At 35.6% G+C, this 17,480-nt stretch overlaps 2 protein-coding genes across 2 annotated transcripts in view; both read right to left on the bottom strand.

Moving 5' to 3' along the window:
• Window positions 1-2: 2 nt before the first annotated feature.
• On the bottom strand, window positions 3-8,543 carry bmp3 (bone morphogenetic protein 3). Its single transcript, XM_073839641.1, has 3 exons — window positions 7,919-8,543; window positions 5,154-6,052; window positions 3-1,749 (listed from the first exon to the last, which is right to left on the bottom strand). The coding sequence occupies exons 1-3, from the start codon at window positions 8,184-8,186 to the stop codon at window positions 1,558-1,560; spliced, it is 1,359 nt and encodes a 452-aa protein (XP_073695742.1). The 5' UTR covers window positions 8,187-8,543; the 3' UTR covers window positions 3-1,557.
• A 4,964-nt stretch (window positions 8,544-13,507) lies between these two features.
• The window catches only part of cfap299 (cilia and flagella associated protein 299), a 68,948-nt gene continuing 64,975 nt past the window's right edge, over window positions 13,508-17,480 (bottom strand). Inside the window, exons 5-6 of the mRNA XM_073839642.1 lie at window positions 15,002-15,131; window positions 13,508-13,630 (exon numbers count right to left, since the gene is read on the bottom strand). Of these exons, the coding sequence (XP_073695743.1) occupies window positions 13,508-13,630; window positions 15,002-15,131 (253 nt within the window). The remainder of the gene's footprint in view (window positions 13,631-15,001; window positions 15,132-17,480) is intronic.

The raw sequence follows: 17,480 nt of genomic DNA, 5'->3' as shown, positions 1-17,480 counted from the left end.
GCTACATAATTCTTAAAACTTTATTGAGTTTTCTTTGAATGGTCTGCCAAAAGGGATTGTTTCAACTAGGGAGATGTTACAAAAATAAGCATTCTCACTCGTTTGAGTCATGTGACCGCTTGCTTTTGCACCCCTGTCTGACCTTTGTGCAGCAAAGCTCAATGAATATTTAATGAAGCCCCTCTGCGCTTCACAAAATTAAGATACAGAAGGCATCATACAGAAAATAAATAAATGCTTTTAAAGGTCATTTCCATATACAAATATAATTTTCCTATGAAGCTTATAATACAAAGCACATCCTTTCACCTACATCATAACATTTACAAAACGCACAGTGTGGTGGAAGCCTTCCAAAAAATATATTACACAAATGCTAAAGGAGTGCTTTACATAGTGTTTCTTTGACGTATGTATTATATATTAAGATAATAGCCCACTTTTACATAGATGTGTACATTTCTCTGTTGTCCATAGGTTGAATTTACGTCAACAAATCTCACTTTGTTTATGAACATGCAGCTTTTGATATGTCATCGCTTTAGTTCTATGCTAAAAACAGTACAGAATGTATACAGAAATCATTATTGGAACAAAATATCACATTTTATCCAAAAAAACTGATATAGACTAAAAACACTTTGCCAAGATGAAACATTACTTAAGTTACACTCATATTTGTGAAACATAAATATTTGTTGAATGTACGTGGTAAGGCACTTTATATAGGCATACAATTTTCATAATCTTCCTTAGCATATTATTTGAAGCTAGTAATATAACGTGTGCTCTTTTGAAATCAGTTTAAAGTTTTCAGATGAAAAAAACTCAAACAGAATGCTAAATCCTTGTATTAGTAGGTCAGAAACGCGACTGAACATATTTACAGTTGCAAAAATTGCAAAAAGCCTGACTAAACAAAACGTGATGTAACACTTACATTTTCAGAGAAAATAAATATATTTTCTGAAGATTAAAGACATTCAATACAGAATCACCCAGAAATGAAACAGTTTTAAGCTTAATGTGTACTTATGAAAACTGAATATGTAACTTATATAGGTAATCATTTTAATATAAATCTTTTTTTTGACACAACGTAACAAAAAGAGATAACTTTTTTTTTTTTTTTTTCAAAAAAAGTCCACTTTTCAGCACATTTGGGTTTCGGAGTATAAAGTCTACCTCAGTATAGCAGCCATTGAATATGAACAATGAGAGTCAATCAATGCCTCTGTAGCAAAAATATAGCTATAATAATGACTTATGATTATACAAACTGTACAGAAACATGATGGATGACAGCAAATGTTTGCTTAACTGCTGAGGTTATAGAAACATGAGAACTTCTTGGTCAGTCTCTTCATATGCTCACATCTCTAGCCTCCTGCGAACAGTAATGAATTCCTTCTGGAAAAGCACTTTGCTCTTCACAATCCTTAAAGCTGGAGACAGTTCTTCAAGGGTTATGAAATGAACATCTTCAGTCTTTCTTCCAGTGCAAAAATCGGGAATCAGTTTAAGGGAGGGAGGCTGGTTGGAAAAGACCAAAGGCGTTTACCGACAGGCACAGGAGTCCACTGTCATATTTGGGTAGACCTTGAGGACCACGTTCTTGTCTTCATCAAAGAAGAGGATGCTGAGGGAAGACATCTTCTCGGGTACGCAGCAGGGCTCTGGGATGCCCGGGACCACTCCCACCGCTCGTACGATGCTCTGAATGGTGGCGTGGTTCGAAGGTTTCAAAGACTGGAGGAGGCAAAATGTTCAAGAGGTTAGACATCTTTCAGAATTCTTACAGCACTACAATGTGTAAAAAGAAGTGAAACATTGTGTACGGATCATGCTATTACAGCCGTCTTCCAATGTCTGCGGCAGGAAACTCAAAATCTTCGAAAAGCGAAACAAGCCTGACATGGGACGGCTGTTTGAAAACTAAAACAAAGTATTTAAAGGGAACCCCGGGTATTAAGACTTCCATTAAGGCTTAATATAACTTAAATGGTGTCTCTTACTGAAATATGTTGTAGAAAATCCATAAAATATTTAGGTTAGTTAAAAAAAATCCACATCGTTTTATGCATATTTTGGAATATGGTAAAATGGGTAAAATGGTTTTACTCGGTTTTCTACTACATATATCAGTAAGCAACTTAATTTATGTTATATTAAGCCATACAAGTCTTTAATACCCGGGGTTCCCTTTAAAAAACTGCTACATGAAATAAAGGTGAAATAAAATATAAATAATAGAAAATCGTAAACATAAAACTTAATGAAAATTAGAAATGTTGGTGCCTTTGCAACTTTGCAAGTGCTAAAATTACTAAGGGGCTGTCCACACGGAGACACATTTAGTTAAAAACGTAAACTTAATTTAAAGGTTTACGTCAGTTTAAAGGAACACTCCACTTTTTTTGGAAATAGGCTCATTCTCCAACTCCCCCCGAGTTAATAAGTTGAGTTTTACCATTTTGAAATCCATTCAGCCGTTCTCCTGTTCTGGCGATATCACTTTTAGCATAGCTTAGCATAGATCATTGAATCCTATGAGACCAATAGCATCACGTTCAAAAATGACCAACGAGTTTCCATATTTGTCCTATTTAAAACTTGACTCTTCTGTAGTTATATCGTGTACTAAGACCGGTGGAAATGCAAAGCTTCAATTTTCTAGGCTGATAAGATTAGGAACTACACTCCCATTCCGGCGTAATAGTCAAGGAAGTTTGTTGCCGTAATAAGGCCGAAGCAGGAGCAGTAATACCACGCAGCACATGTGCAAATGCTAAACTAGCTGGGAACTCATTTCTGATAATACTCCGCCTGCTTCGGCCTTATTACGGCAGCAAACTTCCTTGACTATTACGCCGGAATGGAAGTGTAGTTCCTAATCTTATCAGCCTAGAAACTCACAGCTTTGCATTTACACCGGTCTTAGTACACGATATAACGACAGAAGAGTCAAGTTTTAAATAGGACAAATATGGAAACTCATTGATCATTTTTGAAAGCGATGCTATTGGTCTAATAGGATTCAATGATCTATGCTAAGCTATGCTAAAAGTGATATCGCCAGAACAGGAGAACGGCTGAATGGATTTCAAAATGGTAAAAATCAACTTATTAACTCGGGGTGAGTTGGAGAATGAGCCTATTTCCAAAAAAAAAGTGGAGTGTTCCTTTAAAAAATCCACATTGTGTAATACATATTTTGGAATATGGGGGGGCGCCATTGTTTTGATGAAGTAAAATGGTTGCACTCGGTTTTGTACTACATATTTCAGTAAGCAACATAATTTATGTTATATTAAGCCATACAAATCTTAATACCCAAGATTTTCTTTTTACAAACTGGTAAATTGAATAAAGGTGACATAAACTAAATATAAATAGACGGAAAAACATCAAATTAAAACTTGGATGAAATTAGACTAGATATTTTGGTGCCTTTGCAACTTTGCAAGTGCTAAAATTACTAAGGGCCAGTCCACATGGAAACTTTTTTAATTTTTAACTATTTAATTAAACTTAATTTAAAGATTTACGTCAGTTAAAAAAAATACATATTTTAGACTATAGGGGGGCGTCATAATTTTGATGATGTAAAACGGTTGCATTAGGTTTTCTACTTCGTATTTTAGTAAAAGACATCATTAACGTTATATTAAGCCATACATGTCTTAATACGAGAGGTACCCTTTTAAAAAATGGTAAATGAAATAAAGGTGAAATTAAATCAAATTTAAATAGTTGAAAAAGGTCAAATTAAAACTCGGATAAAATTAGATTAGATATGTTAAAATTAGATATGTTGGAGCCTTTGCTACTTTAAATTAGTCAAAATTTTAATTATATATGATATAAAATATATTAGATTTAGTACACCAATTATTTATATTAAAATTATTAAAAAGTGGTTTGAATGAATGATTTAATGACTTACTCATAAATACTTAAATAATGTGTTTCATTACTAGATAAATCAACGTTTTTTAACAAATCTCTTGAATGAAAAATTAGATGAATTGAGGTTGCGATCTTTTAACAATTAAACGTGCAGCTTGCAGATATTTCTTGAGACGACGCTGTGTTTGTGGGGGGTTTTTAGAATGAAAAAAAAAAAAAAAAGATTAGATAAGCAGCACTGGCTTTGTGTGGATGAGCCCTACAACTATAAATAGACTTTTTGTAAATCTAAATAAAAATGACAATCACATAAAATTACTAAAAACCAACTAAAATGAAAACGAAAACTGAAAAAGCTAATTCAACCATAGTAGTAGGCCTATATATTATAAAAAGATAACACTAGTAATGCACCAATATTACAATTCTGGCCAATAATTAACTATAATAATAATAACTGTAGATATCAAAATGCTATAATAATTTATTTAAACAAATTAGCTCTAAAACACTAAAAACTAAAATTAACCATTTTTAAAGCTAAAAGTGAATTCAGCAATTATAATGTACATTATGAAAAATGGATATTCATTTTGATTGATTTAATTATCAGTCTAATTATATTAGGGTTAGGGTTTTTAAAGATGAACTTTAAGTGACTGTTAGGCAATGGTAATCGGAAGAAAAGGGAAATGAAACTGACACTGATCATATAAAACTAATTTAATTTGTCTATTACATATATGATGTTATAGCATCCCTAATTTGCTAAAACTATACATCTTTTTATCTAAAGAAATGGTTCAGCCACAAACATTTAAGAATATGAAACAACTAGATCTTGTTTTTCTATAATTAAAAACATTACTAAAGTAAACTAGGCATGTTTCTTTAAATTTAGAGGGAAACCCATTAGTAGCAAGATCTCAAAGTGTCAGTGGGCAGGTTTTATGATGAAGAATGACATGATTGGTGTACTAATGGAAGCTTAATGAACTGCTGTGCTGCCCACAGTGTGGAGCTGAATGATTTACAGCTTTTCTCCTGACTGCCACTAGGCGGTGCTTACAAATCACTTCTCTTCATGCCTGTCTCTTTCAGTTTTCTCCTCTGCTCTGGTTATTGTCTCACAACATATAAGAGTGAAAAAAACTCATGTTGATGTCTTGCCAAATTAAAAACTCAAACAGTTCAGCTAATTGATTTGCTACATTTTTTTTTGTAAGCATGAATAAATAACATACCTTTGGCATTGGGAACTGACATGACCCAGAGCAGTAGTATGCATCAAAAGACTTGGGAGAGATAATCCACTCGCTCCAGCCGATATCTGCAAAGTCAACCTTTAAATATCTGCGAGCACAGTTCTTTGGCTCGTTCCACTGCTTCTTCCGTGCTTTCTTAATGGTCTGCTCATCGAACTGGAGGAGAGGGTTCTTGTGTCGAGGATTCTTGCGAGGCTTCTTGCGAGGGCGCTTGACCGGTTTACTCTCCGCCGGATCATAAGGACTGGTCTCGTCCCATGTAGGTATCTCATAAGGGTACTCGGGGCCTGGAAGTTCATTATTCTGTAGCGGCAACAGGATGTTGGCGGACCGCTTGGTCCGATGTTGTAAGGAGGCACTGCGATTATGCATTTCGAGCATATGAAGATTAGGCACCAGTCTGCTTTTGTGTCTCTGCAGGGTGGACACGACACTCTCCGGCTCTGAGATAGCCGAGTCATTTGCGTAGACCAGAATGTAAGGAGACCTATCTGACAAGAGTTTCTTCCAAGGTTGACGTCCTTTTGAGTCAATGTCAACGCCTATGAGAAGCTGGTCGTGTTGCTTGGCTTGGTTGACTACACGAGTAATGTCTTTCCACTGCCATGAAATGAAGTCCCGGTACATCGTGGAGATGTTAATGGAGAAATGGCCGACCGTTCTGGTGGCGTTATCCACAAAGCTGAAGCTCCAGACGTCAAGGTGAACGTGACCTTGTCTTCTGAGATTATGGTGAGCACAACTCTTGTGCCTTGTGCATCTGTGGCTGCTGTTCTGCAGGTCACCAATGTAGTAGTGCAGCGTCGCTGAGAGAACGTCCTCAGACTTGGTGAGGGACGTGAGGTTGAAGATCTGTAACTGCTTGTCGTTGATGGTCCCTAACAGGAAAAAATTCACAAATTCAGAAAAGCATTGCATTGTTATCTCTCTGAAGCTGAAATTTGTATTTCAAAACACAAACTTTGTGACCCTGGACTCCAAAACTAGTCTTAAGTAGCATGGGTATATTTGTAGCAAAAGCCAACAATACATTGCATGGGTAAAAACGATTGATTTTTCTTTTATGCCAAAAATCGTTAGGATATTAAAGGAGTAGTTCACTTTCAGAACAAAAATGTATAGATAATGTACTCACCCCCTTGTCATCCAAGAAGTTAATGTCTTTCTTTCTTCAGTCGTAAAGAAATGGTGTTTTTTGAGGAAAACATTTCAGGATTTCTCTCTATATAGTGGAATTCTATGGTGCCCCTGAGTTTGAACTTCCAAAATGCAGCTTCAAAGGGCTCTAAACGATCAGAGCCAAGGAAAGAAGGGTCTTATCTAGCAAAACGATCGGTTTTATTATATGGAGAGAAATCCTGAAATGTTTTTCTCAAAAAACACCATTTCTTTACAACTGAAGAAAGAAAGACGTGAACATCTTGGATGACAAGGGGGTGAGTACATTATCTGTACATTTTTGTTCTGAAACTCCTTTAAGATCATGTTTCATGAAGATACCAAGTAAATTTCCTACCGTAAATATATCAAAACTTAATTTTTGATTAGTAATATTCATTGCTAAGAACTTCAATTGGACAACTTTAAAGGCAATTTTCTCAATATTTTCATTTTTTGCACCCTCAGATTCCAGATTTTCAAATAGTTGTATCTCGGCCAAATATTGTCCCATTGTAACAAACCATACATTAATGGAAAGCTTATTTATTTACTTTTTGACTGTTTTTGTGGTCCAGGGTCACAAATGTGAGATAGAAATCCTGTTTTATGACAAGCAAAATAAGACCAGGATTGAACACCAGGGGGCGTTATCAGTGCATTACTGTGCTGACATGTCCACTAGTCAGAAACTGTGGGTTTGTTTTTTCAGTCTCGTCGCGTGTTGCGCTTTTGGGTGGATTTTTTTTTTCTAACAAAGTGCGAACAATCACTAAAATTTAAGTTGCACTCTACATAAACGCATTAATTTTCATTCACCTTCATCTTAGTGGTGCGTAAATGTGCACGAAAGAGATTTATCCAGTGATTTAAATTAACTGAAAATACTATTTTTGGTGTGGAAAATAGCTTGATTCGAGCTTGTTTTGATGAGATCTGGCAACACTGGCGCAGTGTTACTATATTGCGACCGTGAGCAAAGAAGCGCACTTAAGTTATAAATCATACCAGCGATTAAAGTATATTAAAAGTACATTTTAATAACACAATAATGATAATAATGGAGCAGTATCGGTGTAGACTTGTTTCATCACGTCTATCGACGTTTAATAACATCCGTTTCAATGCCTTAAAACATATAAAAAGATTTATGAAACGCTACAGGATGAGTGTTAACCTCGAGCTGCTGTCTCACGCAAATCGAAATCAACAGGTGTAATTGCACCAACTGCAACACAAGCTGTCTTAAAGAGATAGTTCACCTAAAGATGTTGTTATTTATAGACGTTAGGGACTGACAGCCTCAGTCATTTTAATACATGGAAAAATGTGCAATTAAAATAAATAAAAACATCTCTTATTGCTAAAAGTCATACGATTTTTATAAAAGCAATAGGGTGAGTAAATACGAGTAAAAACAAGTGTTTGTAATTTTCGGGTGAAATATCGCTTTAAGAAATTAAGCTCAAATTTAATAAACACACCAACGCTTCAACTAACATAAGAGAAAAAAAGTTTGGTGGTATTAACAACTATATTAGGCTACTACATTAAGTCATTTACTGTGAAATGATTTTAAAACCTACCCAAATGTCCTTTGAAGCTGCGTACAGTGTTCCCATCTTTGAGAGGGAACCCCGCGCTGGTGTATTTGGCGTAGAGCATCTGCATGTGTTCTGACAGCGTGTCCTGCTCGGTTTTCTTTGCATGTTGCTTGTCTTGCGCTTCCACTTTGTGTCCAAACTGCATGTCTTTTAAGAAACCTGTGAAGGGTTTTTTAAGCACAGCACAGTATGCACAGCACAGATAACCCCATCCCAACAGGAGGATAAACAGTCGTTGACAGCGATCCATGCTGGAGGTGCGGGACTGTGGTAGCTGATCTAGGTGTAGTATATCAGTGCTGAATGCGTTTCCAAACTCTTGTCTCTTGAGAGGGAGAGCATCACATGGTCCCCCAAAATGAGGCAAAGCGAGCGGGTGAATTTAGAAAAGATGTCACTTTGGTGTACTCGAAAAGAATAGTCCAAATGCACGTTTCCAAAGATCGACGTTCCTGCAGGAGATATCACCGTCCCTGTGCAAAATGTGCGAAGATGTCCGTGTGAGTTTGATCTGCTGTAGTCCTGATGGTCAGGCTTGAGCCTCGGTTTTGTGTCTGAGCGATGCTGTTCTCAGCCAATCGCGCTTCTTCCCTGCGTTCATTGAAGGTAAAGCTTGTTGCGCTAGTAATATATAGGGCTTATGGGAGCAGTCGGACAATGCTGAGAAGTCCGACTGATTTATGCGAATCGGTTCTTTTGAACGATTCGTTTTAAAGAATCGGTTCACTAAACCTACTGCTCTGTTACGTTACTAAGCGTTCCCTAAAATCCCATTGCAGTAGTTTTAAAAGTGGTGTAAGCATTGCTCACATTGTTGTAGTTAGGATTCAGTTTGGAAAATACATTTGTGAACAGTCATTTGCATTTACGCGAAACACTACTAACGTTCATTCAAGTTTTTTGCGTATTTAATAAAACAGAATGTATTGAAACTAGGCCTACACTACCAGTCAAAAGTTTTTGAACAGTAAGATTTAAATTTTTTTTTTTAAATAAGCCTGCATTTATTTGATCCAACGTACAGCAAAAACAGCAACAATTTGAAATATTGTTACTATTTAAACACTTTTCTATTTGAATATATTTTAAAATATAATGTATTTCTCTGATCAAAGCTACATTTTCAGCATCATAACTCCAGACTTCAGTGTCACGTAATCCTTCGGGAATCATTCTAAGCTGCTGATTTGCTGTCCAAGAAGCATTTTTTATTTTAAAAAAGTATTATTAATATTTAAAACAGTCGAGTATTTTTTTTTTCAGAATTCTTTGATGAATAGAAATATCAAAAGATAAGCATTTATCTGAAATAAAAGCTTTTGTAACATTTAAATTAATACATAGAAATGAATACTTTAAATTAAGCAAGGATGCCTTAATCTGACCAGACATTAATAATAATAAATATTTCAAGATTTTCTGTTTTCCGAACTTTCTATTCATCAAAGAAACCTGAAAAAATTGTACTCAGCTGGTTTCAACATAATAATAATAATAATGTTTTTTTTTTTTTAGGAGAAAATCAGAATATTAGAAATGATTTCTGAAGGATCACGTGACTGGAGTAATGATGCTAACATTTCTTTGAAATCACAGGAATAAATTACAGTTTAAAATATATTTAAATAGAAAACAGCTATTTTAAATAGTACATATTTCAAAATGTTACTGTTTTTGCCATACTTTGATATTTTTTTTTTTTAATAAAATGTTAAACTTTTGACTGGTATTGTAACTCTGCTACAAATCCCCATTAATAAAACTGCCATACAACCAATTCATATCTTGTATTGGCTACAGAACATTTTAATTTCTGCTGTTCAGCTACTGAAGTAGTAGGCTACTTTTTTCACCATTGGTCAATACAAGATTCTCGGTTCAATGATTCGGTTGTCAACTGTGAGTCGGACTTGTTCAAAAGATCCACTTTGACCGACTCTTATTCATTCAGTCTGATTCAAGAACGAATCGTTTAGACCAGTTTTGTGAACCTAATGACATGCTTTACTGAAAAGACCCGATTCGATAACTATTCTAACCTATTCTTTTTCTTATTTTTACAAAGAGAAAATTTTTAAGATAAATGAGAGAAAATTCGCGAAACTGAACATAGCTACAAAACGTGAAAATGCATTCTTTATTAGGGCGCACGTTCGGCGCATCAAAACAAACGTTTACGTCTTGATCGTACACTATGCACGCTCTCAGCTGAGTGTATGTGTGAGTAATGTGGATCTGTGTTGTAATGCTCGATTGTGAGATTCGTGAAACGTCTCTCAGCAAAGCTGTGTGTCTGGGCTGACGCGCTGAATGACATGGCTTATGGGGAGCATTAAAGGCTCTCTGTCCCATTTAGTTGAGCTCAATGGCGATGAGCAGACACATCCTGCACAGCGGAGTCTGATCCGGATGCTGCACCGCGTCCCCTCCGCACACTAGTGTCACCGTCTCTCTTTCAGGCTCATTGAGGAGGAAGTGATTGACTTCCACCCCAGACATCTGATGCCAGTGGACATATTTTCAAGACATGGTTTTGTCAGATCTGTCCAAAGTGTAATTGCTGTAGTGAGAAAATATGTGGCCTGCGCTCACTAACCTATATTTATCATGTTTTATTTCCCACCATCCTCTCGAAGTCCACTTTAGGATAGGAACCCAGATTTTCACAAGCACATCTGCTATGTTGATTTGTAGGTGTTTGAATGAGCTGCGCCGTTGTGAGGGACTGGAGTGGGCAGTTTCATCACACTGCCACTCCACCACATGAATGAGGACTGTGGCCTGTTAAGTTAAACAGTTATGAATGTGGGTGAATCACCACCCACTTCTTGAGCCTTCATCCTGGTGATTAAACAGAAACTTTATGTAGCTTATACACTTGCATGGTTTTTTTTTCTGTCAGATTGATTGTGATATAATAAATTGTATTGCAGATTTGTGAGAGACTGTGTTATTAGAATAGTCCTGTATCTTTATTTTTTATTTTTTATTCCTTTAAAAATGAAATGTCCTGAGTTACAAACTCCCTGAATTGCAAAATTTATTAATAAAGACACTAACAATATATTGTTAGAAATATATATACTCTATATATACACACACACTCATATTTGTATATTTGTAGCAATAGCCAACAATACATTATACTGTACATATATCAAAACCTATTTTTTTGACTATTAATATGCATTGCTAAGAACTTCATTTGGTCAACTTTAAAGGCGATTTTCTCAATATTTAGATTTTTTTTGCACCCTCAGATTTCAAATTTTCAAATAGTTAGATCTCGACCAAATCTTGTTCTGTCATAACAAACCATACAACAATGGAAAGCTTGTTCATTCAAAAATAATTACCCTTATAACTGGTTTTGTAATCCAGGGTCACATATATGCAAATTGCATAATTTTGAAAGCTTACTAACCCTGAACCTTTATACACTGTAATACAATAAAGGTTTAGGATAAGTATATTTTCAAAATTGACAGTACAGATATTTATTTTACATTCAATTTTAGTGTTTTAACTTTCTTTTCATAAAAATTGCATTACGGTTTCTGGAAAATATCAAAATGAACAATCATTGTCAACTGTGATAATAATAAAAAAAAACAAAAACAAAAAAAAACCAGACCATTCAAAATTGGAATAATGGCTGCTGAAAATTTAGCTTCGCCACAGGAATAAATCACATTTTAAAATCTATTCTAAAATGTAATAATATTTCACAGTGTTACTGTTTTATACTGTTTTGTTTAAATAAATACAGCCTTGGAAGGCATTAAAGACTTTAACAACACTAAAAAATCTTATACAGACTTTTGAACAGGAATATATTACTACACAAAAACAAACCAAGAAATCTAAGCAGTAAATTTATATTTTATATGGTTTTTATCCAGAATTTGGCGAACAACTGGAGTAAACTGGAACCATTCAACTACCAAGATAGCACAATCAAGTACCATGAGCCACCTACATAGCAATATCTTGCTGACTCCTTTTTGTAAACTCACAAAGACAAAATTATTGACTGATGGATATCTAATTCCGGAACTCTCTGCAGTATCTTGTGATCTGAAATCATGTGGACTGGGTGTCATTGTCCATTTCATGGAGTGTTCAGCAGCTTTTAGTCAAAATGAAGCTACAAGCAGTCATGCAGGCACATGAAAGAACCCCCATGTTGCTAAAGGGCGTTATCTTTGATTTGTTCAGACAACAGAGGAGTTGTTTAAGATAAGAATACAATACAAAGCTCAAGTTCCCAAGTGACTTAATCATCAGACAGTCTCTGAGAGCCATGTCACTAAATGCCTCTAATGTGTGATTGAAAATGATAAATATTTTAAAATAGCCACAGTGAGGAATAAAAAAATATGTTTTTTAATTCACACATTGTTAAATGGAAATACAGTTAAGGTCAAAAGTGTACATCTCTCTTTCAGAATCTGCAAAATGTTAATTATTTTACCAAAATAAGAGGGATAATACAAAATGCATGTTATTGTTTATTTAGTACTGACCTAAGTAAGATATTTTACATCAAATATATTACATATAGTCCACAGTAGAAAGTAATAGTTTATTTATAATAATGACCCCGTTTAAAAGTTCTTTGTTACCTGAAACATTCACAGTGATAGTTGTTGATGAGTCCCTTGTTTATCCTGAAGTTAAACCAGTTAAACTGCCTGCTGTTCTTCAGAAAAATCCTTCAGGTTCCACAAATTCTTTTATTTAGCATTTTTGTGTATTTGAACCCTTTGCAACAATGACTGTATGATTTTGAGATCCATCTTTTCACACTGAGAACAACTCTTGGACTCTTGGATTCAAACACTCACTGATGCTCCAGAAAGACACACAATGCATTAAGAGCCAGGGGTTAAAAACTTTTTAACAGAAGGGAAATATGAACATTTTTCTTATTTTGCCTAAATATCATATTTATTTCATTTAGTACAACAGACGATAGTTACGTATTTCCCAGAATTTACCGTGATCTTCTTAAACCAAAGAATTTGTGGGACCTGAAGAATTATTCTGAAGAACAGCAGGCAGTTTAACTGCTTAGGACAAACAAGGGAGTCATGAACAACTATCACTAAACAACAACAACAACAACAACAAAAAACAAAAAGCTGTGAATCATTCAGGTAACAACACAGTATTAAGAGTCAAGGGGATGTAAACTTTTGAACAGGATAATTTTTATAAATTCAACTATTATTTTCTCTTGTGGACTGTACGTAAACATCTTTTATGTGAAATATCTTATTCAGGTCAGTACTAAATAAACAGTAACATGCATTTTGTATGATCCCTCTTATTTTGGTCAAATAATTAACATTTTGCAGATTCTGAAAGGGGGTGTAACCTTATATATATATATATATATATATACATTTAAAAAAAAAATTATTTGCCCATTTGGCCCTAAAGATTAAACGCACAGTTATGCCATTCTACGCATCCAGATGTTGTGCACAATATGGAGTCAGAAGTATATAAGGTTAAAACAGCTTTAATGTAGATGAAATTAGAGACTCTGAGTGTTTTTTAATACATTTAATTGGAGAGCGGTGCACAGGAACTGGTTGCAGGTTTTCTGGTGACGTGGTCATAAATGACAACATGCACATATAGGTCACATTGGATGGGAGTGCGGATGGAGCTATCACCAGGTGTTGCCTGTTGGGTTAGAGAAATGATAATAAGGATTAAACTGATGAAAGTGTTTTATTTATCGGATAGTTTTTGATATGTTAGATCAAATTACTTCAGAACTGGAGTTTTCCATAAGTTTGTGATTTTGAACGCAATTGAAATTTCTATTTACATTATTAAATGAGAATAAAAACACATGTCTTGCAGTATAAGTGTGATTTGATGTTCAAACATCAGTCTGGGTGTGACTTTAAAATATGGACTCCATAGGGTGCCTCCACCAAGAATAAATAAGATCTTAAGCCAGCTGGGATCTGTTATTAAAGGGTAACTGTCAGAAGATTTAGGTTTGCATTCATTCTATGTATTTACTGTACATCTTGTCTGGGCTAACATACACATTTTGTTTAGAGCGAGGATAAATGCAAACATATGCTGAACATTCCCAAAAAATGAAATAAAGCAAACGAAAAGCATTAGCTGCTGATTTATACGGACTGGTTATCAAACTAAACCACCAACTGCTACTTTGGAGGGATAACCAACATATTTTCATCAAACGTGAACATAACCGAAAGAAGAAGAAGAATTTGGGTTTATAATTTTGAAACGTTCACAACATCGGCTATATCTAACGGGGCGATAAAACAAACAAACAAATCAAATTCGAGCTTTAATATGTCACAATTCCGCCAGTTCGTATGAAGGAATGCATCCACATGGGCAATGAGGTCATGCCTGGTGGGGGCCTGAGGTTGGATTCTGGGTGCACGGGCGGTTTCAGTGTCTGGGTTCCTTAGCCTCCCCTCGTTTTTAATAGCCGGCCTGGTCGGGGTGTGCTCGACCACAGGCAATACTCGCCTCTGCCATCTCGCCCTCAACGAGGCAGCCTGGGTGAGTTTGTGTTCAAAGAGGCCAGTCTGCAGCGTTGCCTCTTTTCCAAAATAGCATGCACTCATAGCTCCTGGGCACACAGGCAAAAAAATAGTGGCACAGGTTCCAGGACTGAATTTCGCGGTTTGTTCTAACCCACTCTGATGGATATTTCGAGAGATTGGAACAAAAATGCTACCCAGGTGCAACAATACAATCTTTCCACTTCACACGGAGGCTATTTGATATCACGACACAAAATGCCTCACATTGCTTCACATGTACATGATTATTTGCTATAATCAACTGATTAGGCACCTCATCTAATAGCAGTCGTATCAGAGACAATACAAGGTTCCTGTTTAAAATCGTAATCAGTCTTGAGTTATTCATTAAACAAATACTCAGTCTGACATAGTTCGGGTGTTCATTTACTCATGGACGTTAAACCACGGCTGAGAGAGGTCAGCACTCTCTGTTTGCCAGTGTCTCACAGGTTCTGCTGAGATCAAACATGCTCACCTCTGGGTCAACATTCAAGATTTTCCTGTCGTTCTTGCACATGAAGAGCAGGCCGCTCGGATTCTCTGTGATTACCTCATAGTTTGAGCTGGCATTATGTTTGGCCACCTGCGTTCCCCAGTTGTAAAAGCTGAAGAAAAAGTTAGGGTTAATAAGTTTATAATAGTTTAAAGACAAAATGCATGCTTTAAAAGCGTTGACAGGAAAACGCCACAGTATGGATGAATGGCTTTGATGAATATAGTGAAGTGTATAAACTACACAGTAAAAAAAAAAAAAAAGTGTGCCTGTCAAAATGTCAGGATGTGTCTTGTGTGCTTTACACAAAAAGATGAAATAACACATTTGTTCCCAGTTTGATAAAAGGTGTGCTTGGAAAGCCAGGTGTTAGGTTGAATAAAAGGAATTCAATTTGTTCAATGTTTTAAAGCCATTCATTTTGTTTCACTATTCTTATTCTACACTATTGACACAATTGTTACCCTTGACATCCACAAAATTACATGTAAGAATTGCTTTCTGAAACATCTTTATGAAAAATGACTGAACACAACGTTAATGACTGCAAGATATTAAATTAAAAGAAAGAAAACAATGCACCATTATTTTTTAACTGCAGGGACTAAATCTAATGGTGAAAGGTGAACTGACAGCTATTAAATGTATAAGAACCAATTACAAGACATCAGGAATTTTCTGTGTGAGAAAGTATCAGAAATGCAGGGTTTTGTGTTTAAAGGGGCCATGAGCTGAGAAACCAAAATTCCCTTGATCTTTTGACAAATTAGAGGTTATTGTACTAAAAAACATCCTGCAAGTTTTTAGAATTCAAAAACGTCTTGTTAGTCGAAAAACAGCTTATATTACAGGTCCACTGAAGTGCCTTGAAACACAGCGTTATTCTATGTGTTAATTGTGCAATTTTTAAGTGACATGGGTGGGACATATCGAGCAGCCCCGCCCCCTTTTAAAAAAAGCCAATAGCATTTCATATATTTGTCCTGTGGCCAGAGTCGTTGAGCTCAGGTATATTTTGAAGATCAACGCCTGCTTCTACATCACTTCCTGTTTAGCCCCGCCCACCGATTCACACACACACACACACACACACACACACACACACACACACACACACACACACACACACACACACACACACACACACACACACACACACACAGTGTATATAATGAGAGAGGCGAACACAAATCTACCCGAAAACCAAACAATAAAAATGTCTTTGCATTGCCTCCCCTCTGATCCCAACGTTAGGAAAGAGTGGATGAACTTTATTTTTAATGAAGTTCCAGACAGTGTCAGTGAGAACTTAGTCTTTTGTTCAGTTCATTTCACCACGGATTCGTTTACAAACAAGGCAAAATTCGACACAGGATTTTCAGAGAGATTGAAACTATTGAAAGAAAGACTATTTATTCATCCTTCTTTAAAGGATGTAGGCTGTCAAACATACACAACTGTTAGCCAATCATAGCCAGGGGCGCCGCTAAGGGGGGGTAAGTTAGGGCCACGCCTTTTAGGGGCCCCCAGAGATCTGCTTTTGTGTGGTAGGGGGGGCCCAACCTCATATTTTTTCATAGGGCCCAAAATTGCGAGCGGCGCCCCTGATCATAGCAGTGGCTGTTTATTTCAGCGCTAAAAAATGTCTATCCTACTCAGTATCTTGTCTTGTTTCTATAGTCATAATATCTAAAAATTCTTAAATTAAGATGCATTTACTAACTAAATGTAAAAAATTAAGCAAAATGATTTAAGACATTTAGTGTTGTTTTAAGCAAAATGCACTTAATTTATTTTTTCCCCCTGAAAAACAAATACAATTATCTGACTGGGGTAAGTAAAATATTCTTAAATCAAAACTGGCAGATACTTTTACTTATTTTAAGCACACTGTACTTAATTTAGTTTTTCCAGCTGGAAACACGACTGAAAACTGTCATTTTGCTGATCTAGTAAATGCATCCTAATTTAGGAATTTTCAGATATTTTGACCTGAAATAAAATACTAAGTCTACAATCCGCCTCGCCTATTCGAATGGAGTGTTCTGATGAGGGGGCTCAAAACAATTACAGAAATAGCCCATTACTTCTAAATTATTTAGTTTTTTTTTTATGGTAAAATCTTGATAACATTTTTACTGGATCTCAGTGAACAGTACAAAATAATAAAACAGTTCATGGCCCCTTTAAGGGCTAAAACATTGTGTATTCTAAATATAGAACATATTTAAGATTTCTATATTGTCATGAAAAGTCTGTAAAAACAGGGCACAAATATAAAGAAAAAAAATGAAGACATTACATATTTCATATTTTTGCACAGGTGTTTTACTTGACTTAGACATTGCATTGTGTTGAGTTGTGTTTTAGTGTTAAAAAATGTCCATAAACTTAGATAATTACCAGTAACTTTTCTGCTTTTCTCTGTATTTTTTCTTGCAGAGTACTTCAATTTTTCATA

The sequence above is a fragment of the Garra rufa genome, chromosome 5 (assembly GCF_049309525.1).
Source record: "Garra rufa chromosome 5, GarRuf1.0, whole genome shotgun sequence".
NCBI classification, from domain to species: Eukaryota; Metazoa; Chordata; class Actinopteri; order Cypriniformes; family Cyprinidae; genus Garra; species Garra rufa.
Note: the sequence above shows the minus strand (reverse complement) of the source record. Positions and strands in the feature narration are given on the sequence as shown.